Below are 23,915 nucleotides of genomic sequence, written 5' to 3' on the forward strand. Positions count from 1 at the left end.
TCATATCCCTTTGGGGTGCATAAAACCCGTTTCACTGCGGACAAACGGATGCCCAGAGAGACGCACCCAAGTGTTGAGTCAGGAAGCCAGGCCCTCAGGCACCAAAGCATGTGTTCTTAGCTCCTGTGCCTAAAAGTGTGGTCAGGACCTTTGTTTTAGCTTAGGTTTCTCTTAGATTTAAAACAAAAAAAGTGCTGTTGTTTTGGGTTTGGTTTTGTTTTGAGACAAGTGTCTCACTCTATCACCCGGGCCATGGTGTGACCTTGGCTCACTAAACCTCCACCTCCCAGGTTCAAGCGATTCGTGTGCCTCATCCACCCCAGTAGCTGGGATTACAACCACGTGCTACTGTGCCCAGCTAATTTTTTATTTTTAGTAAAGACAAAGTTTCACCATGCTGGCGAGGCTGCTCTCAAACTCCTGACCTCAAGTGATTTGCCCGCCTCTGCCTCTCAAAGTGTTGGGATTACAGGCTTGAGCCACTACACCTAGCCAGAAAAAAAGTTTTTAACAGTACTTGTAGATACCCTACTTAACAGGAAAGCATGTGGACACCAGTGACCATGTACATAGCACTGTAGGATTCTTTGGAGAGACCTAAATAAGGCTGTAGTTTATGCCAGTGTAGCTTGAAGGAGATATATTAATAATTTATGACTTCCATCAGAATCTCCAAGTGCTCTTCTTCCAGTAGTTATGTTTAGTTTATTTTTCAAAATTACTAATACTTTTTTCCAATATTCCAAGTTCATGACTCAAAGCAGATATCAAAGAATATTAATCTGTGTCTGGAAAAATTAAAAACAACGATATCTAAATAAACATCTATTTAAACATCAGGATCTAGGTCTAGATCTAGTGTAATCAGTTCTACAAGTTTTCCAAAGTAAATTGAAATAGCTTCAGGTGATTAAATGAGTTCTCTTTTGACTGCACACTTTTGCTGCCTCTCACTCAGTTTCTTCCATGATATATTTTCATGCTTAATTGTATGCATAATAAAATTAGTCATTCTGTGTTTTGTTAGTCAACTGTGTCTTGTTTCAGAGTCAAAACTGAAGTTTTCAATAATGGTCAGTAGTGATGTGCATCATTGTCAGCTGTTCTTTAAATGTAAATATAAAGGATACTGAAAACTCATATAAATCAACCCCTTTTTTAAAACGAAGGAAATAGAGAGAAAAATGAATGGCCACGCTTTCATGGCTGATGAGTGAGGTTCCAGCTCCTGCCTGGGGGTCTCTGAGTCTGGTTTTTGGTGCACTCCTCTGCTCCACACTTGCTCTCTGATTTGCTCATAACCTCAGGCAAGTTTCATGACCTGTTGGAACCTCAGTTTCTTTGTCTCTAAAATAAGGAGGTTGGTTTTAAGAATTCTTTCTGCTCTAAAGTATCATTCCAGGTTGAAACCACATTAAAGCAGTCCTGACTTGAACCTGTGCCTCTGAGGCATCTGTCTCTGTAGTGCTGTGAACAATTTAAAACCCTGTGTATTTGTGTTTATACTAATGTATAAATGAGCTGCCTAAACCTAATTATAAAAAATGTTTTTAAGTATTAGCACTTTTTCAGCAATTAATCCATTTTATATGACAGCTGCATTCTAGTAATGGAACAGAAATCTTATACTAGAAAAGAAGATCTGAGATTTAAATATACTTGAGCATTGTAAGAATTCATCTTGGACCAGGTCCAGTGGCTCATGCCTGTAATCCCAGCACTTTGGGAGGCCGAGGTAGGCAGATCACAAGATCAGGAGTTCGAGACCAGCCTGGCCAACATGGTGAAACCTCAATCTGTACCTAAAAAATAAAAATTTAGCCAGGCGTGGTGGCACGCCTGTAATCCCAGCTACTTAGAAGGCTGAGGCAGGAGAATAGCTTGAACCCGGGAGGCGCAGGTTGCAGTGAGCCAAGATGGCACCACTGCACTCCAGCCTGGGTGACAGAGACTCCATCTCTAAATAAGTAAGTAAGTAAGTAAGTGTTCCAGGTCAGCCTGTTAATTCATTAAGCATTCAGTATGCTCCACAAACTCCTCCAGGTCCTGAAAACACAATGTTTCCTCTGAGTGACTCTGGCTGCTGTAATAAACAGGTATAAATGGATAGTGGCAGTCAGGTGTGATGAATGGAATCACAAAATATGCTCAAAATGCTGAGGAAGCGTGAGGAAGACTGTACCTGAGGCTGCAGGGAGTACTTCCAAGGAGAGGATGACTTAATCACCAGTGACTTAAATGTACTGAGTACACGCTGGGCTCTTCACATGAATCTTTAATTCCCTTATCACCTTAGAAAGTAGGCCATTCTGGCCCCATTCTTCCCACAAGGAGTTTGCAGCTCCTAAGGCCACCTAAGTGTTGGCGTTGGAATTCAAACCGCACGTCAGCCAGCTCCAGGACACCTCTGGTCTCTTGTATAAGCTGTGTTTTAAAGGAATGTCTAGAGAAAGGACACTTGAGGGCAGTTAGTCAAGAATGCAGGAGAAGAAGACATGGCCCCTGAGAGCATCACACTGGACTTTGGCTTGACACGTGAATGAAAGGAGAAGCAGTGCAGCTGGAGTTTCATAGAAATAAGATTCCTTTTCCAATTGTAAATATTTTACTTCCTTTTTTCTGTTTACTTAAAGAAAAATTCAAAAACCCAAATTAATCTTGTCTTTTTCAGTAACACCTTGGATAACTAATCCAAAGTGGTCCTCCAATTTTAGAAATGTCCTTTGGATACAGATTTCATTTCTGGAAATAGTCAAGTTTATTTAAGTTTTGGGGTCTTAAGTGATCTCCCTTACCCTCCCCACCTCACCCTCTAGCCAAGTTTATTGATTATACTTTGAGTATCTTTACTAAGGAGACTTGTTTTCTGCTGTCATAAACTGCTTCTGCAGTCAATTCCAAAAGAAACAAACACACATGCTGATGATCAGGACAGCCTCTTTCGGATAGTCGTGGCCTCTGGAGTGAGCTTGTTGAAAGGCAACTTTAATTTGGATGTAGAAATGCCAGCAGGTGGCTGTTGCTCGCTATGGCCAACTCAGATTGGTGTGCTCACTACTCATTGCCCCAGGGAACTAGGGGACATATTTTCAGGTCTGCCCTTCACTCTCTGGGGTGACAGAATGTTTCAGGTAACAGTCTAGCAAATAGAGCACCTGTTAACATCATACCTTCTGGAGTGAAACTGTTCTCTTTACCAGATCAAGCTTAATTAAATGCCTAATTGGCTATTGAACAATCTGATTACTTTAGGTTTCTTTTACCACAGTTTCCTAGCACCTGAAAGACAGGACAAGGTCAAAACTGGTAAATTAAGTAAATGTGGACGGGAGTTGTAAAATTCTTGAAAGACTTAAGACTCACGAACGTTTATATTCATGATTAGATTTCCTGGATTTGCAAAACCTGGCACGGAACAGTATTTGTTGGCCAAACAACTAGCAAAACCCAAAGAGAAAATTCCCATCATTGTAAGTTTATTCATTTTGTTTGCTTTCTTTCTGATTCAGCTCTTTCGTAATACTGTACCTTAAAGCTAAGTAGGTTATTCATCTTTTGGCAAGTATTTTAAATATATTTAATGCCCTAAGTAACTGATAAGATCTGTTAGTTTTGTAGTATCGAAGATAATTAGCGCAAATTAATGTCATTATGTTGTTTATCTTTCAGACTTTTAGTATTGAACAAACACTCATAATACATACTGTTTTGATCATTTTTTCTGAAGTATCTTGAAGTGTATTTTACATACTGTTTTTCTGCCAGCCCTTTATGTTTAATGAACTCAAGTCAAGTATTTACCTTTCTTCCCTCGTAAAGTACATGTATATTATTAGAATAAGGTGCCCTTTCAGGGATATTGGTAATAGTGTTTTTTGTCCAGTAAACCAGCTGTCAAATTGAGGTAAGGAGCTTCCAGATAGAAGCTGGGAGTTAAGGACATCATTAAGAATACCTGTCTTAAAATTATGTGGTTATCGTATAACGTGACGCAAGCCCTTTGGTTTCACTCCACATTTTGATCAGTGATAGATTTTCTGTCTAGGTGATATTTAGTTGTAGATTCCCAAATGAAACTCTGGAAAAGAGAACTGTAGCTATCTTCTGATCCTGTTGACTTAACCCTGTAACAATCAGATTGGGAACAGGGGGAAGCCTTGAGTGTTCTCACCCTGGACTTGGTCAAGGATAAGGAAACATCTGGTCTTACTCTGTAATCTTTGGAGACTTGATAAAATTGCAGGAAGAGTGTTAGATTCTCTAATTATTTGTCCCTACATCTTTGAATTCTTGAAACTCTTCAGACTCAAGAGTTGTATAACCAAGAGCCTTTGTTATACTTTTTCCCTCAAAGCAAATTTAGGGTAGCTAACTTCTGAGTACTTATATTAAAGATTTTTTTCCTGTTTTCTCTGGACTTAAAAAAAAAATGAACATGTACCATAATTCTTTTCATTACATTTAAAACTCTGCAAAGTCCAGGGCTCACAGCTCTGCCTCAGATTCTTTGTCTCAAGCATGCAGTGGTGGTACAGAGCTAAGGGTCCCAGCCTTTCATTGACCTGCAAGTTTTAGGTAGAACTGGACCCAGTAGTAGGCAGGTCTGCCTGTGTGGGCCTCTTACATGGAAAAAGCTGAGGAAAGCCACTGTGTCTTCAGGAGGCCCAGAGAAAGCAGAGACTCTCTTTGCTCTAAAAGTGCAGTAACCTTGCCCACTCATGAAACAGAACCCCATGAAACTGGGCCCTAGCCCAGCACAGTTGCCGCTCTCGGCCCACTCATGGAGGGAGTTCCCAAAAGTCATCTTCTCTGCAGCTTTCTGGTAGTTTCTTGGATCTGGGCTCTCTCTGAGGGAGTTATAGTCATTCTCAGAGATTTTTCTTTTTGGTCTCTTTTTAAACTACTCTTATCCTTGGACTAGGACACTTTTCTGACCTAACAGACTCCAGACTCTGGACTTTTATATCCCAACCCGCTTTTCCCATCTTCCACTTATATATGTATATATATGGCCAGGTGCAGTGGCTCACACCTGTAATTCCAGCACTTTGGGAGACTGAGCTGGGTAGATCACGAGGTCAGGAGTTCAAGACCAGCCTGGCCAAGATGGTGAAACTTTGTCTCTACTGAAAATAGAAAAATTAGCCAGGCATGGTGGTGGGTGCCTGTAATTCCAGCTACTCAGGAGGCTGAGGCAGAGAATTGCTTGAAAACGGGAAGTAGAGGTTGCAATGAGCCGAGATTGTGCCACTGCACTCCAGCCTGGGCAACAGAGTGAGACTCCATCAAAAAAAATGTGTGTGTGTATGTGTGTGTATATATGGACCACTTTTTTTTCTTATGTCTGCCTGGCCTTGCCTCTCTGAGGTCTCAACCTAAACAAATCTCTCTTCCTTCAGCCCAGTCTGTGTGATTTTTCTAATTTTCTTTTTACCTTCTTGCTGTACTTTTTCAAATCTGCAAGAATAAAACCTGTTCTACATATTATTTCATTCTCCTTGAATCTCCAAGTGAATTCCCTTCCTAGAAATAATGGTCCTTTTGCAGTTTATTCTATTCCTAGATTATGATTCAATTATTTTTCATTTTCAAGCCAAGAAAATAGGTAGCATTCTCAGTATAATAAGGACTTCTGTTGCTCTGAAATGTGCTTCGGTAAGATCTGCTGTCCTCCAGTCTGAATCTCTAGAATCAATCTGTCATTGTGATCAAAGCTTCTGAAATGAATGTGCCGGCAAACAGCTTGACTGTTGGTGACCCAGGGAGTGACTCCAGGAGCTGTACATGAGCTCCAGCATCCAGATTCCTCTGCAGCTGCCCCCATGGCCTTGGATGTTGTTTTAAATAAGATGAACAAAACCAGGTTTGCGACAGCAGACCTGTTGTCTCCTAGCAATGCCTAGCAGAAGTGATCCTCAGGCTCAAAACTTACACACAAGGTGTTTACATCCCCATTTGGAACTCGGCTGGTTTCCCTTCCTCACTTCCCACCGCAGCTAAAACCCCAGCTAACTAGTGGTAGCCTTGCCTGAATTTTTGAACTTTGGCCCTTGTCACAGATAGGAGAGAAGGCCAGTGGGAAAGGAATGGAGGCCTCCCCTCTTCGGGCAAGCCTTGCCCAGGTGGGCCTGATACCTGGGGTTGGAAGTGAGCCAGACAGCTGTGCATAGGCACAGCAGTCCGTGGAAAAAACAGCTCGCCTGGTTCTTGCTTTGAGACGTAGTACCTCCGCATGCCCCCACCGCCCCCTCCCATACTAGTAGTAAAACAATGGCTCTCAGGCTCTGGCCAGTCTGATGAATCACTTCTGTGAGCCAAAACAGTGCTACTCAAAGTATGGTGCAGAGACCAGTTGTCCATCTGAAAACTGCTTGTTCCTGATCCGCCGTGAGATGGGTACAGAACACGAGAGTACTTAGAAAACTTGAGGGCAATTTGGTACTGTTCAATAATCACAACGTGTAATGTTTCACCAAACTATTAGTTTGTGATAGATTGGAAAATTTTAAAAAGTAGTTCTTCATCACATGTAGCTTGAGACAGCTAGACTAGAAAGAGACAAAGAGACATTGTGTTGTAACCAGCACTCTCCTCGGGGGAGGGAAGCTGGTATCTCTTCTCCATGGGCTGAGCTACCCACATGGGAGCAGAGGGGTTGTCCCACAGGCGTGTTCTTTAAACATAATATCTAATAGGAACAGAAACCGTTGAACCGTTTGTTACTTCTCAAAGAGGAACAAGAATGGCCCCCCAGAGGCCTTGTCATTCTGAAAAGAATTACTTGCTGATGTACATCACTTGTATTTATTGTTTTTATTTTTCCATGTAACAAAATTACTTTTTTCTGGAACGATGCATAGGTTGGAGATTATGGCCCAATGTGGGTTTATCCTACCTCTACATTTGACTGTGTGGTAGCAGATCCCAGGAAAGGCTCCAAAATGTATGGTCTGAAGAGCTACATTGAATATCAGCTGACACCTACTGTAAGTGTCCACGTTATCAAAAGCAAAATCATGTTTGCATCACTGATTGCAGCTTGCTGTTTTCTTCATGTTCTGGAGTTGGCATTGATAACCTTTTCTCTTCCCCTCATTTTGTAGAACACTAATCGATCTGTAAACCACCGATATAAGCACTTTGACTGGTTATATGAGCGTCTCCTGGTTAAGTTTGGGTCAGCCATTCCAATCCCTTCGCTTCCAGACAAACAAGTCACAGGTGAGTGTGTTTAATGCTAAACTCAGGATGACAAATAAAAAGACTCCAGCTAGATTATCCTCCTGTAAGTCAGTGATAGCGTTTCACATCCTATAGAGCAGCAGGATGTAGGAGTTGGAAACAGTAACTAAATTCAGCTATGAAGAGAGAACCGTAACATTTAGTACATATATCTGGAAGTTGCCTAAACATCTAACAGGAACATTTAATGTACACATCAGAGGTCTTTGTATGTGTCTTAAATTCCAGCAGAGTCATTGTCTTCATGGCAGCACCCTTTCGTATAAAAGAAATATTTAAAATATTTAAAGATTTCACATTTAAAATATGTGAAAAGGGACACCTGAAAAAGTAGAAATGAATCATTCAAATAGCCTAAAAAGGAAATAAAAACATATGACCCACATACTGCAAATAGGTTATACAGATGAGCTGCATCATTTCATTAGATGAGTGAGCGCTGGCCGGAGAAGCCACGAGGCTGCTAAGTGTTAACGAAGGAAGAAGCTGCCCTATTTTCTACTTAGGTTATTACCCTCGCCCTTTTCTTATTTTTTAAAAGTGCCACATTCCTCCCCCCGACCCCAATCTTTTGGTAAGTAACCCATGTTGTTACTAGAGCACTTTGTGGGTATTCAGTAGAAAGGGTTTGTTTCTGTGTCTGGGAATTGTTTTTGTTTTTAATCTCCAGCCGGTAGACTCTGGTACTCTGTGTAGCCACTCAGGGACTCAGCATGCGTGTGTTAAAATAAAGGTTGTGAAGAAACAGACTTAAAGGTTAAGCAGAGTTTTAGTATATTGCAAGAAAATGTTCACATTCGTGAATTAGTGAAAATAGAAAAGAGTGGACCGAGAGTGAGAGGAGGTCTTAAAAGATCAGAGCCAGAGAGGCCTGTAAGAGATGTGAAGAGGCTCACCTGAACACAGGGAGAAGAAACATGGAGGGGTAAAGGAAGGGTTCTTTCCCCAAAGGTCAGGGAAGACCAGAGGCGGTGGAATTCTCACTGCACTGGCAAGAGTCGAGATAAATGGTTCAGAGAGGGCCTGCAACTTCACAGCCAGGTAGTGATGCCAGATGGAGACATGTCAGCACTGCGTGGGGTTCGCCCCACATGTGCCTGGACACTTCCCGAGTGCTTCTCGTCTGTCCTCACAGACATCTATCTTCACTTTACAGATGAGGAAAAGGAGATCCAGAGACATTAAACAGGTTCCCCTCTCTCTTGCCGAAAAAGGAATTTGAATCTGATCCCACAGCTTACTGTGTTCATGTTAACATGTGGACTGACTAATCTTTCCCTAGAATTAGTTTTCATACAATGAGTAAATTACTCTCCTTAAAACATTACTCTGTATTTTACTTTGTTTTATGTTTATTTTTCTCTGAAGTGTTTTGTGGAGATGGAAAGTTTTGTTTTTGATTTTGATGTTTTTGGAAAACTTCAAAAGTTTCAAATTGTCATAGCAAAATGGAAAATGAGGCTGCACTGCTGAGTAGAGAAACACATCCCCACAATCCCCTAGGTGACACTCGAGTGGTCCCTCATGGTGCTGGGGCCGTGGCTGCTGCTGCCTTCTGCCCAGAGGTTCTGACTGCACTCCTACTTCTAACCCAGCTCAGACACTCCCTGTACCTCCTTTTGTCATCCTTACTGCTTTCCATCAGCTTTCTTTTTAAAAACACAGCTTTCTTTCCATGAAAACTTCAGTTCTGCCTTTTAAAATTATAGTCTGTTTCCTTGAATTTTGTACTCTCCTTTATCAACTTAGCACAGTGTGTGCTTTATAGTGTTTAAATACATGGATTAATGGCCTATTTCAGGATTGTAGGAAATTCTCAATCTTTCAGATTTTAATACATTGTTTATTCTGAATTGGATAATTCAGTGCTTTTTTTAAAGCTTCAGAGAGTCATGGTTCTCCTTTCATACTAAGTTTTGTTTAAAAAAAAAAATAAGTTCAGGCATGCAGCCAGGGGAATAGCATAGAAAAGCAAGAAAGCAGCAGCCCCTCGGTGTAAAGAAGTTGAGCTTTGATTCACTGACTGGGATGTGAGCCAAGGAAGCCAAAGAGCACAGAAGGGCTCTATTCCCCTCTCACTTGTTTCTCTTGCCTGTGGTGCCTACAGGTCGTGATTATATAAGAACTCCCTCTAACTTCACTACGGGAGAAAAAAAAAGGAATGATTGGTAGATGATGCTTTGACATTGCTGTGGACCCAATAATTCCTCCATGAAAAATGTACAGTTAAGATTTCTTTGTTTTGATATTATTGTTCTTTATGGAATTAATATTGAATGAATATGGTTTTATTCCTGGTACCAAACTGATATATTTACATACTTAATGAAAACCTTAGTAAGGTTCATTGAAAACAGGGAAACAAAAGTTCCTCCTTTTTTTTAAATTCTCTGCAACTTGGTCTGAAAATCCTACCAAGCATAGAATTACATCTGAAGTCATAAGCTTAGAGATAAACCAGCTATGTCAGAAAAATTTTGACAAGAAGAATTTTTTAATAAAACAAGAATCGCTGAATTTCAACCAGTGATTGGGTAATGAACTCTGGGTGTAACTCACCTGGCCATAATGGGGAGTTCGTCATATCCCAGGTTCATGCTGGCTTTCCAGCCAGGAGGTGGATTGTCATCTTTCCAAGGCACGAGGCTTTGTTTCTGCTTAATCTACTCCTAGTAAATGCAGAGTTTGAAATGCTTTAGTATGCAGTGTCTAGACTCATTGTTCTGTTCAAGTCTACTTTTTAGATGATAAAAGTTTTTGATATGTAGGTGCATAATACCTGTGTTTTATTTATATATTTTTTTATTTTTTTATTTTGGAGACAGGGTCTCACTCTGTCACCCAGGCTAGAGTGCAGTGGCACTATCATAGCTCATTGCAGCCTTGACTTCCTGGACTCAGGTGATCCTCCCACCTCAGCCTCCTGAGTAGCTGGGATTACAGATGCATGCCACCATTGCCTGGCTCTGCTCATAATTTCTATTAAAAAAAAAAAAGAGAGTTCAGGATTTTTAAACTCATGTACAGTAAATTCACTCTAAGGTGTGCGGTTCTGAGTTTTAATAGCTACCACTGCAGTCTTGCAACCACCACCACATTTCATGGTACAGAACAGTTCCGTCACCTCCCCAGGTTCCCTCGTGCTGCCCATTCCCCTAGTCCTAACCATGGCAACAGCTGATGTGTGCTTTGTGTTCATAATTTTGCCTTTTCTAGAGTGTCATTGTAAATGGAAGCATGCAGCGTGTAGTCTTTCGATTGTGGCTGCTTTCATTTAGCATAACGCATTTGCAGTTCATCCATTTTGTTGTTCTTTTTATGGCCAGTAGTATTCCAGTGTTCAGATATACCATAGCTTGTTTATGCATGCACCCATTGAAGGACATTTGAATTTCCAGCTTTTGGCAATTGTGAATAAAGCTTCCATAAACATTTGCATACAGGTTTTTGTATGACCATAGTTTTCATTCCTCTTGAGTAAATAGGAGTAGAAAGACTGGGTCATTTGGCAGGTATGTGTTTAATGTTTAAGAAATTGCCAGACTGTTTTTCAAAGAGGCTATACCATTTTGGAATCCTCAACAGCAGTGTATGAGAGTATCAGCAGTTCCACATCCTTACCTGCACTCGACAGTGTCAGGTTTTCCTCATTTTAACCAATCCTATAGGTATGGAGCATATCTCAGCGTGGTTTTGATTTGCATTTCCTGATGGCGAGTAGGATTGAACATCTCTTCATGTGCTTATTTCCCATCTGTAGATCTTCGGTGGTGAAGCGTCTGTTCAGATCTTGTGCTCATTTTTTATCAGTCTCTTTTCTTATTGTTGAAACCTGAGATTTTAAAAATACATGTATTCTAGACACAAGTTCTTTGTTAGATTTGTGATTTGCAAATAACTTGTCACAACTGTGGCTTTGCTTGGCTTATCATTTTCCTTCTTTTCTTTTTTCTTTTCTTTCTTTGACAGGGTCTCACTCTGGTCACCCAGGCTGGAGTGTAATGGCACCATCTCAGCTCACCACAACCTTGATTTCCTGGGCTCAGGCAATCTTCCAGCCTCAGCCTCCCGAGTAGCTAGAACTATAGGCTCTCATCAGCACTGCTTGCTAATTTTTTTTCTTTTCGTAGAGGCAGGGTTTCACCATGTTGCCTAGGCTGGTCTTGAGTCCTGAGCTCAAGTGATCTGCCCACCTCGGCCTCCCAAAATGTTGGGATTAGAGGCATGAGCTACCACACTAGCCTTGTTATTTTCTTAACAGTGCCTTTTGTGTAACAAAGGCTTTTAATTTTAACGAAGTCCATTGTTTCCGTTTTTCTTCCATAGACTGTGCTTGAGTTGTCATGGCTAAGATCATTTCACATTTTCTTCTAAAGGTTTTATAGTTTTAGGTTTTCCATTTAAGTTGTTGATGGATTTTGAGGCTATTTTTATATAAAGTGTGCAGTGTGGTGGAAGTAGTGCATTTTTTTTCTCATTGAGATACCCAGTGGGTCTCACACCATCTTTTGGAAAGACAGATATGTTTTCCATTTATTAGAAAGATGTTTGTAAAAGAAAAATGTATTCGTGGATTCTGTTCTGTTCCTTTGGTTTATGTGTCCATTCTTGCACCAAGACTACACTGTCTTGATTTGGGTAGCTTTATGGTAAGTCTTTAAATCAGGTAGAGTGAATCCTCCAGCTTGGTTCCTTTACAACATTGTTTTGGCTGTTCTTTTTCTTTTGCCTTTCCTTGTAAATTTAAATGTCAGTTTGCAGATATTTATAATTGTGTTGGAATTTTTACTGGAACCACACTGATTCTGTAGATTAATTTTCACATCTTGATATCTCATCTTCTTATCCATGTACAGAAATATATTTGATTTTCATTCATGTTTTGTAGTCTTCAACATACAGATTCTGCATAATTTTGTTAGATTCATATGTAAGAATTTCAGGCCGGGCACAGTGGCTCACGCCTATAGTCCCAGCACTTTGGGAGGCCAAGGCAGGTGGATCACCTGAGGTCAGGAGTTCAAGACCAGCCTGGCCAACATTGTGAAACCCCATCTTTAAAAAAGAATAATACTAATAATAACAACAACAAAAATTACCCAGGCATGGTGGCATGCACCTGTAGTCCCAGCTACTCCAGAGGCTGAGGCAGGAGAATCGCTTGAATCCAGGAGGCGGAGACTTTGTCTCAAAAAAAAAGATTTCTATGTAAGAATTTCACTAGAGAGTTGCATTATAAGTGGTACTATTTGATTTTTGCATTTCTGTTTTGTAGTTGTGTATTGCATATAGAGATACAACTGATGTTTGTATATCCACCTTGTATCTGTGGCCTTGCTACACTCAGTAGTTGCAGGAGCTTTTTTTGTGGGTATGGATTCTCTTTTCTTTTTTAATGTAGACAATTATGTCAGCTTGGAATAGAGAGTTTTATTTCATCCTTTCCAATCCATGGGCCTTCTATTTCCATTTTTGCTTTATTGCACTTGCTAGGACTTCCTGTATGCTGTTGAATAGAAATGGTGAAAGCAATCATCTTTGCCTTATTCCAGACCTTAGGACAGAGCATTCAGTCTTTCACCGCTATGTATGATGTTAGCTGTAGGTTTTTTGTTAGATGTGCTTTTATCAAGTTAAGGTATTTCCCTTCTGTTTCTAGGTTGCTGAAAGTTTTTGTTCATGAATAGATCTGAATTTTGTTTCATTTGTGTATCCATCGAGTGATTGTATGGCTTTCTTCTGCTATTAATACAGTAAATCACATCAGTCAGCTTTCCACTGCTGAACCAGTCTTATATGCCTGGAATAAACCTCCCTTGATGGCAATAGATTGTTCATATATATTGCTGGATTCAATTTGCTAGTATTTGGTTGAGGATTTGGTTCATGATGATGATTAGTCTACAGTTTTCTTGTAATATCTTTGGTTTTAGTATCAGGGCAATGCTAGTCTCATAGGATGAGTTTGGAATTATTCCCTTCCTTTTTATATTCTGGAAGAGATTGATACTGTTCTATAAATGTTGATAGAATTGACCACTGAAATCATCTGAACCTGGAGTTTTCTTTGCGGGAAGTCTTTAACTATGATTTAATTTCTTTCATAGATATGGGACTATTCAGGCTATCTCTTCTTCAGTGAGCTTTGGTAGCTTGGATCTTTAAAGGAAATTGATCTATTTCATATAAGTTGTTAGGTATGGTTTTAGAGTTGCTCGTCATAGTTCTTTGTACTTTTAAAGACATTAGGGTCTGTAGTGATATATACCTGCTTCATTTCTGATTGTTATCATTGTTACCTCTCTTTTTTCTTTGGTTTTATTGAAATTTCTCTTTTCTGTTGTATTGTTTTCTCTTCTTTTATCATTTCTGTCCATCTGCTTGATTTGAGTTTGATTTCCTCTTTTTCTAGTTTTTTAACATAGAAATTTAGGTTATTGTTTTGGATCTTTCTCCTGTCACAGGCATCACATTTTCCTCTAAGCACTGCTTTTGCTGCATTCTATAAAGTCTGATATATTGAGTTTTCATGTTCCTTCATGTCAAAACATTTTCTAATTTTTCTCATAAGTTCTTATTTGATCCATGGGTTATTTAGAAATATTCCTATATCTCAGTATCCATGGGAATTGGTTCCAGAACCTCCCACAGATACCAAAATCTAAGGATGCTCAAGTGCCTGATATAAAATGGTATAGTATTTGCATATAACCTGTGCATATCCTCCCGTATATTTTAAATCATCCCTAGATTAATTATACCTAATACAGTGTAAATGCAATGTAAATCATTATTATACTGTATTGTTTTGAGAATAATAACAAAGAAAAAAGTCCATACATATTCATTACAGAAACTTTTTTTTTTTCCTCAAGTATTTCCAATCTGAGGTTGGTTGAATCCATGGATGCAGAGCATGGGGATACAAGAACAAACTCTGTTTTTAATTTCCAAATATTTGGCTATTTCTCAGACTTTTTTCTTTTGACCTCTAGTTTTATTTTATTATGTTCAAAGAACATACCTTGCATGATTTTTAGTCCTTTTACATCTATTGAGACTTGTCTTATGGCTTAGCATGTGGTTTGTCCAAGAGAATATTCCATGTGTGCTTCAAAAGAATATGTGTCTGTAGCAGTTGGATGGAGCATTTCATTCATGCCAGTTAGGCCGGGTCGATAGTGTGATTCAGGTTTCTGTGTCCTTGCCAGTTTTCCTTCTAGTTCTGTCTATTATTGTGTATCAGGTGTTGAAATAGAACTTTATTATTGGTGGACTCTCTCTCCTTTCAGTTCTGTCATTTGTTTTGTGTACTTTGAGGCTCTCTTGTTAAGTAGACATACAGTTTGTAATATCGTCCTGGTGTAGTGATTCTGTTATCAAGACGTGTCCCCCATTGTCTCCCGTAGATTTTCTGTTAAAGTGTACTTGTCTAATACTAACATAACCACTCCGCTTCTCTGATGGTTACTGTTTATAAGGTATATATTTTTTCTGATCCATTTACTTTTAGTATATGTGTGTCTTTGAAATTAAGCTGTTTCTCTTATAGGCAAGGTAATTGGATCTTTTTTTATCAAGTCTGACAATCTCTGCTTTTGATTGGGATTTTTAGGCCATTTTTATTTAATAAAATTATTAACATGGTTAGATTTACTTTTGCCATGTTGTTACTTATTTTCTGTGTCTTGTTTGCTTCTTTTTCCTCCTTTACTGCCTTTCCTTTGTGTTAAATAAATATTTTACAGTATATCATTTTAATTCCTCTCATTGTTTAAATTTTTTAAGTTATTTTCTTAGTAGTTGCCCTAAGGGATATAATATGCATCTTTTTTAACATCATAATACACTTTAGATTAATACTAATTCCAGTAAAATATGGAAACTTTTCTCCTACATAGCTCTATTTCCTTCCCTCATTTATGCTATTATTTTCATGTGTATTACATCTGTATGTTATGTATCCAACAATAGAGTGTGATAATTACTGCTTTCTTCAGTCTTGTTTCTTTTAAAGATGCTAAGGAAAAAAATTAGAAAAAATATATCTGTAGAGTCTTTTACATTAACCCTTATATTTCTGGTGCTGTTTATTTCTCTCTGCAGATTCAAGTCACCATCTTTAGTAATTTCTTTTTAGCCTGAAGGAGTTCCTTTAATACTTCTTATAATGCAAGTCTGTTATCTGTGAATTCTCTCCTTATTTATCTGGGTGTGTCTTTATTTTTAGCGGATAGTTGTACTGATCTGGCTCCATTATGTCAAATAGCAGGTCAACTGTTAATGCTGTTTATCTCACATGCCTACACCACTACACGTGATTGGTCGTTTTTCACTTGCTGCTTCCAAGGTTTAGTCTTTGTCTTTCAGTAGTTTAACTGTCATGTCTAGTTGTGAATCTCTGTATCCTACAAATACAGACTATGTTGAGGTTTGTTGAGCTTCTTGGAAGTGTACGTTAATTTTCCATCAAATTTGAGGCGTTTTCTGCCATTATTTCTTCACATATTTTTTGTCTCACTCTCTCTTCTTCCTCTGGGATTCTCATTAAAAGTGTTTGGTGTGCTTGATGGATTCTAAGGTGTGTTCATTTTACATTTTGGTTTTTTTTCTCTCTGTTCTTCATATTCTGTTGATCTGTCTTCAAATTCACTGTTTGTTTTTTCTGCTGCTATCTTACACCTTCTTTTGAGCCTTATCTGCAGTGAATTTTTAATTTTAATTACTATACTTTAATCTCCAAAATTTCCATGTGATTCTTTTTTGGTAATTTCTCTCTCCTTGAAACTCTGTGTGTTGATCCTCTGTCATATTTTTCTTTAATTTTTTAGACTTCCTTTATTTCTTCAAGCATATTTATAGAATCTGCTTTATGTGCCACATTCTTTTCTTCTGCTAAATTCAACATCTGAGGATACTCAGAGATAGTGTCTATCGACTGCTTGTTTTTTTTCTCAGTATGGGTCATGTCTTGCTATTTCTTTGCATATCTCTTAATTTTTTGTTGAAAACTAGACATTTTTGAGAATATATTTTAGCAACTTTGAATTCTGAGTTTACCTCCCTGAAGGCTATTATTTCTGCTTTTTGTTTGTTGGTTAAGTAACCTGCCTACATTACATCTCTGAAGTCTGTCTCCCTGGCAGTTCAGTTACTGTTATGTTTGTTTGTTCATTTTTATTACTTTCACATTGCCTTCATAGGGTTTTTGCTCCTGTGTCTTGTGTGGATTGGTTGTAAGCCTATGACTGATTGACAGAGGTTGTGCCCAACCACCTCAGGCCAGTAAGGCTTCTGTTCTCTGTTGATGTAACTAACTCAATGTAACTCATCCAAAGCTCCAGTCATTTTCATGTTGCCCTGGCTTTTACTTTCTACCAGACCCTTTTGTGTCTTCTTTACTTGTCTGTATAGCCTCAGAGTTGGCCAGGATTGTGTGCCTGGCCTGGACCCTCTCTGGTCCCCACTGTTGATACACAGAATCAGCCTGGGATTTGCATAGTTCGACCTTGGCTATCAGGGCTGTTGGCCCTCTCCATTCATTTGTCTCTGAAATTGTCACTGCCACTGAAACCACCATTGAACATGGGCATCTCTCATCACACCAAACAAGTGAGCCTCCTGCCCTGCTGGAGAAGCTGCAGCTGCCCAGCTTCACAGCCCGCTCCACCCTAATGGTACCTCCATGTTGAATACGTGTGAGGTGGGGTGGCACACAGGCTGCAGCTCCAGGGGAGACAGGAGCAGCCTCCCAACACCACAGATTTCCACCGTTGTCGCCTGAAGTTCAGTTCTTCAAGCATGCACACTTCTTAGATGGCCGTTTGCCTTTTGTTGACTTCTGGAGCACTGATTTGGTTGTTTTTGTCAATGTTACTCAGCTTTAGAGTTGCTTTTGTGGGGAGGGTTATTTGATCTCTCTAGGCTGTAGCTGGAACTTCTAGCACTAGAAGCCTTGGAACTAACGGTAATTTTTGTTCGTAGGTCTGTAAACATGTTCACTCGATGTTTGTTATGCCAGCCTTGTCAAGCTGACTTTCTGCTTTGAAGACGGGAAGAACCACTCATTGAACTGTTTCAGTATGGTCATAAGTTCTGGAATAGCAGCTTACATTATTGCATTCGTGGAAAAATTCCTTTGCTATTTCAGCTTAAGTAATTTAAAATACATGGAGGAAAAAAGCTACAGCCTTGGGTTACTTTTCGTAATGCTGAGTTTAAACTTGTATATATGTAATTTGTATTGCATTTTGACACGTTTTTATAATATGGGAATGTCACATAGTTTGTAAGAATGACATGAAATTCCACTTACCACTCCTTTCTTGCCTGTAGGACTCCATGTGGCCACACAGAAACTGGCCTGTTCACTTACAGGAAAGATGCACGTTTTCATGTTGAGATAAGATTTAAGTTTTTTTAGTACTTTAGGGGTACTTAAGAAAATAGCACTTTGAGGCTGTCATTATTCTTGTCACAAAGGGTTTGTGAATATGTTAAATTGGAATTACATTCTTAAAAACTGAAGTCTGTTGCATCTTACCTGTAGGTCTTTGAGCATTCATTGTGTTGCTTGTTTTTTAGATTGGTGAAAAATCACCCTGGTTTACTTTTTGCTGAATAGCTTTCTACCAAGTAGCCAGTAGCCATAGAAATGGTTTTTCAGTTACAGTGTGGACAGTAATTCATTGTAGACAAAGTTGTATGTCATTCTTGTTGTGTCTCTTGCAGGTCGCTTTGAAGAGGAATTTATCAAAATGCGCATGGAGAGACTTCAGGCCTGGATGACCAGGATGTGTCGCCATCCGGTGATCTCAGAAAGTGAAGTTTTCCAGCAGTTCCTAAATTTCCGAGATGAGAAGGTAGGACATTGTATTAATGTGGCATCAGAGAATATTGAGAGTTACATTCACACCACATTTATTTCTGAAAGGATTTAAAATTTGTTGATTAGTTATTTCTCACTTCCTCCACTGACAGTGAGGGGACAGAAACCTAAATCCCCACCATAGGAAATTTGTCATGTTGTGTGAAGAGCTGCCTGCCAGAAGGGCTTCCCCTGCACTGGGAATGGGTTAGCTCAGGAGGGGCAGGGGCAGGGTGAAGGATGTCAGAGGGTCAGCAGTTTTTCCCTACATGTTTATAAAAATAGGAGGGTAGGCCCCTAACTCTGAAGGTATTATCAGCATGAAGTGAGGGAAGGAGTGAACGATTTTCCCACACGCTGCCCTTACGACGTAAAGCATGATGACAGGAAAGGGAGAGGCAGAGATGAGCTGTTCTTCCCGGATCTAGGCCATGTTCATCCCTGTAATGGTGAGTCCAAAGTCAATGCTGGCCTCTCTCTGCCCGCCCCTGTGGCCAGTTAGTCTGCCGGTGGTCATCTGTTCTTCATTAAAATCAAGAGGTTGGCTGCCTGACATTTCATAATTGGAAATAGTTTTCTTTCTCAGTAAGCATTTACTGTACTCCTTATTATATCATTTTATTCTCTAAAGATGTTTCTTCCACACTTTCTCTCAAAAAATACTGCATATCTTAGAAATGCCCTAAAGAATAAAAGCAGGAATTGGCTCAGAAGCCACAGCAGACACTAAAGCTCGCAAGCCACAGCAGATGCTAAATACATTATCAGCCTGGGAAATAAATTCTGAAGCTGTTTTTGTCTTTAATCAAATAACGGAATATCATATACCATCTTGGAATTTTGAGAGGTTTACTTGCTAAACTTCTTTGTAGTATTTTTCCCTTGTTGAAGTGAGCACACAGTAACTTTTAAATATTAGGGCTGTGTCTCCTTGTCTTTGTGAATTTGTATGTATCTCAGGTCTTTCACCATGTCTTACGAATTTGTATATATCCATGGTGAGATAGGATACTGAGTCACCCTATGTATGTCATGTAGCTATTTAGTAGTAAAACTAAGTTATTTGAATTCAGTAAATGTTTGTTACTTTGTAGTTACAGAGACTATAGGGAACTGCCTCCAAGTTTGTTGCCTTCCTGGATCCCACAGTGCCTTAACCAGGGCTTATTTGATAGATTTTTCAAGGATTTGATTTAGAAAGCACTTCTGAAGGTCATGTTTTATGCATGGTGGGGTTTAAGAATAATAAATCCTAGACATTGGTTGTGTTGTTTTGTTTTAAATGCCTGCCACCTTCAAAGAGTGATCAACTTGTCATACAAATGGTATGAGAGAAAAAGAAAGAACTTGGAATCAGGGCACTTGAGTTCTAGTCTCAGCTCCACTTTTAACTGCCTTTGTGGTCTTAGTGAAGGTGTTTGATCTCTTTGGGCCAGAATTTCCTTACTTGCTAAGTGGCAGTGTAGAACTACATAGAAACTCTGATTCTGTGGTAAGTAGCAGCTGAGGTAAGTAAATGCTGGACACAAAGCCCCAAAGAATCTACAGAGAAATTATTAGAAACAAGTGGTTGGTAAGGTAGCTGGATACAAGACATCGCATATTTATCAGCAAAAACAGAAACTGAAATTCTAGGGAAAATCTAGTTTGATGTTGTTTGATACTACAGTAATATCACCAGGAAAGGCACAAAAGAGCTACCTAGAAAACTGTGAAACACTGTTGAGAAAAATCATAGAAGACGTAAATAAATTTTCTAATGCTGTGTCTCGTGGACTGAAAACAATAAAGATGTCACATGTAGAAAATCAGAATGCTAAGAATAGCCAGGATGAAGTAGGAGGAGAACTTCACTGCGTGTCAGAACTCATCGTGAAGCTACAAACTTTAAAAGCATGGTATTGGCATAAGGCTAGACAAACCAACCAGTGGAGCAGAACAGAGTAGACACTTGATCTGTGACAAAGATGGCACTGAGCACAGTAGGGAAAGGATAGTCTTTCCAGTAAGTGGTGCTGGGTCAGTTGGATGGCACACCGCAGGGAAATGAAATGTGCTCACTACCTCACTACAGTCTGCAGTTGATTTTATTAGGGCTGTTACTGATATTATTATGTTTTAAAACATGACCCAGGCGAGTTGTGATAGGTCACTCAAGGTTAGGAGTTCGAGACCAGCTTGGCCAATATGTCAAAAACCTGTCTCTACTAAAAATACAAAAATTCGCCAGGTGTGGTGGCACACACCTGTAATCCTAGTTACTTGGGAGGCTGAAGCAGGAGAATCGTTTGAACCTGGGGATGAAGGTTGCAGTGAGCCAAGATCGTGCCACTGCACTCCAGCCTGGGGAACAGAGCAAAACTCTGTCTCAAATACATATATGTGTGTGTATGCGTATATACATCTATATGTATATATTTTGTGTGTGTGTGTATGTGTGTGTATTATATTTGAAATTAGCTTTAAAGTAAGAAAAAACATCCCAGAGGTAGAATGGAGGAGAGTACCTATGAAACAAGATTGGCAGCTCCCAGGGAACAGTGGTGCCTTGGCGGCTGTTCCCATGGCCACATGTGCTGCTGAAGGGTTGAGCTGTGGATCTCCTGTGAAGTCACAGCAGACAGGCGTTTAGAAAGTTTCTTTCACTCTTTAAGTATTTATTGAAAAGAAAGCACCCTAAACTATAGCCAAAGGAGTCATTATACTTCCAGAAAAATCCCAAAAGTATTGCAAGCAACAGTAGTAGCTATTGGATCAGATCTTAAAGGTAAGGGTGGAAAGACTTAACCAGTTAGCTTGAAAGTTAAAGTTCTCCCAGAATATGGAGGCTCCAAAGTAGTTCTAGATAAGGGTCTTTTCTTATTTAGAGGTGGTGCCATTCTTGGAAAGTGTGTAAGCCAAAATAAGTCCCTACTGAAATGGCATCACATGCAGCTGCCCACGCCATCACAGCCAAAAGGCTTCCTCAGGTGACTGACTTCCATATCTCTTATACTAAACTATTGATATTAAAAAAGATTGGCAAAGTGTTAATAATTATCAAAGCTGAACCTGTAGGGGTTTATTATACTTTTCTCTTTTGTATATGTTTGAAAGTTTTCATTGTATAAAGTTTTTTTGAAAATGACTTCCATGTGGTTCGCAGATCTAAATGTGAAAAGCAGCACGGTAATACTTACAGAAGATAACGTAGGAGAACATCCTCGTATCCTAGAGAGCAGGGAAGTATTTCTGAAATATCCATGCAGGAAAGACGTGGATAGATTACATTAGAACTTTTTTTTTCAGCAGATCCATTACAAGCAAAAAACATGCCACTGAGTAGAAGATACTTGTAACATATATAAGGAATGAAGGGCTAGATTTTAGAATATATGAAAACATTGATAGGCCCAGTAGAAAATAGAAGATTTGATAATGTACTTCATAAAATAAGGTGTCTGATCAACAACAGAGATATAGAAAAGTACTTAATCTCATTAGCAATCAAGAAATACAAATTAAAACCCACAGCAAGATATCACTACACACTTGCCAGAATGGCTAAAACTGGTCAGACCAATTGTCATCTTGGTGTGGTGAGATGCTGCTGGGTCTCGTAACCTCTTGGGGGAAATTGGTAAGACCAGTTTGGAAAAGTTTGTCATTTACTAAGGTTGAACCCTCTCCTATGACCCAGCATTTCCACTCCTGGATATATGCTGAATAGAAATGCATGCACACAGACACCAGGAGACATATACATAACAGCTGGATTCATAACTTGATAAGGGTGGCCACCAGTAGTAGAATGGATAAATAAATTGGGGATTCCTCATACGGTAGAATATTACACAGCAGTGAAATGAATGAACTATAGTTCTACACAAGAATGTGACTGTAGGTCCTAACCAAGATTGAGCAAAAGAAGCCAGACGCCAAAGAATGTGTTTATAGGGTTAGTTGCTAGCTTGAAAAACTAGCAAGACAGGTCAGGATGCATGCTTAGGTGCTAAAACTCTAAACAAAGTATCTTAGTCTGTTTGTGCAGCTGTAACAAAATACAAAACACTTGAGACTGGCTAATTTATCAAGAACAAATTTATTTCTCCCATTTACAGAGGCTGGAAGTCAAAGATCAAGGCACCAGCATTTGGTGGTTGGTGAGGGCTGCATCCTCCAAATGGGAGAAATGCTGAGTTCCTACATGGTGGAAAGTGGAAGAGCAAAAAGGGACAAATTTCCTCCATCAGTCCTTTTTATGAGGACACGAATCTCATTCCCGAGGGGAGCAGCCCTCGTGACCTTATCACTTCTTAAAGGCCACACCTCTTCATATTATCACATTGGCTATGAAGTGTCAAAACATGAATTTTGGAGGGAACACATTCAAACCATAGCAGAAAAGCAAGGAAATGAAACCCATAAGAGAAGGATTATTAGTTACCTTTGTGTGGGGGCGGGGAGGAGGTAGCAGTACTTAGGGAAAGGACAATGAGGGGGACTTTTGGAAGGGAGCTCTTTGCTCCATCTTGGACTAGGTGGTTGTTAGGCAAGTCTTCATTTTGTGACAATTCATTGCGCATGAATGTCATTTGTGACATTCATTGGATGTTTTTGCTTTGGGTACCCTGTATGTGTGTATACCTTAATATGTTTAAAAAAAAAATAGGCCCTAATACTGGTTTCTAGCTTATATTTTAGAAAAGCATTTACCTTTTCAGAAAACAGTTAACCTAAACATTTGAGGTACTTGGTCAGAATGCATCGGGTGGGCTGAGCACAGTGGCTTATGCCTGGAATCCCAGCACTTTGGGAGGCCGAGGTGAGCAGATTGCTTCAGCCCAGGAGTTCCTGACCAGCCTGGCTAACATGGCAAAACCCCATCTCTACAAAAAATACAAAAATTAGCCAGGCATGGGGGCGCATGCCTAACGGCCCAGCTACTTGGGGGGCTGAGGTGGGAGGATCACTTGAACCTGGGAGTTCAAGGGTACAGTAAGCTGAGATCACACCACTGCACTCCAGCCTTGCGGGCATAGTGAGACCCTTTCTCAGGAAAAAAAAAAGTATAGGGTGTTTCTATTTGCCGTATTTATGTAGGTAGCCATTGGAAAGGGAACATGGCTGAATTGGTTCGAAAAGACTTGGTCCCATGAGGGCCGTTCTGTGGCATGACACTGTTTGTGCCCTAAGATGACATTTGGGGTATAAAGGCATTTAGCCCATGGTGCAGAGGGAGATAGAGGGGAGCTGCTTCCTGAAATTAGGAAGACAAAGGTGATCACTGAACTGGTCTTGTTTGGGAATTTTGGAGACCAGTTTGACTGTGCTCTCCACTTGAACCTTACCACATTCTCATTTACAGGAATGGAAAACTGGAAAGAGGAAGGCCGAGAGAGATGAGCTGGCGGGAGTCATGGTATTTTCCACCATGGAGCCAGAGGCACCTGACTTGGACCTAGTAGAAATGTGAGAGGCGCTGCCAGGTTTTCCTTTTCCTCAATCCACAACCTCCTTTGGCTTTCAGGCCTCAACCAGGATAGCCGCAGCTGAAACTCAAATTGTCAGACTAGAGTTTTAGGAAATAAGTGGGCTTTGTAGTCCAATGACAAGGGAAATATCGCTTGTACATAGAAGTACTGTCTTTCTAACCATAACATCAGATTAAACTTCTTTTACCTTGAAGCCAGTGACTTCGTAGTTGACGGTGTTGAGTAGTGTTTCCAATAGTGTGATGAAACCAGGCGGCACGGAGCCGCCTAAAACCCACACAGTATTCAGACAGCAAATCTCTTTGAACATGGCCTTGAGGAGGCAGTCTCTA

General features: G+C 39.8%; 1 protein-coding gene across 3 annotated transcripts in view; it reads left to right on the forward strand.

The window, feature by feature from the left end:
• Positions 1–23,915, forward strand: part of SNX9 (sorting nexin 9) — a 116,157-nt gene that overhangs the window by 78,067 nt on the left and 14,175 nt on the right. For all 3 annotated transcript variants that reach the window (XM_078370362.1, XM_035297038.3, XM_008995302.5), the window contains 5 exons: positions 3,386–3,470; positions 6,861–6,986; positions 7,104–7,221; positions 17,974–18,104; positions 23,457–23,560. In XM_078370362.1, the coding sequence (XP_078226488.1) occupies positions 3,386–3,470; positions 6,861–6,986; positions 7,104–7,221; positions 17,974–18,104; positions 23,457–23,560 (564 nt within the window). The remainder of the gene's footprint in view (positions 1–3,385; positions 3,471–6,860; positions 6,987–7,103; positions 7,222–17,973; positions 18,105–23,456; positions 23,561–23,915) is intronic.

Source organism: Callithrix jacchus, chromosome 4 (assembly GCF_049354715.1).
Source record: "Callithrix jacchus isolate 240 chromosome 4, calJac240_pri, whole genome shotgun sequence".
NCBI classification, from domain to species: Eukaryota; Metazoa; Chordata; class Mammalia; order Primates; family Cebidae; genus Callithrix; species Callithrix jacchus.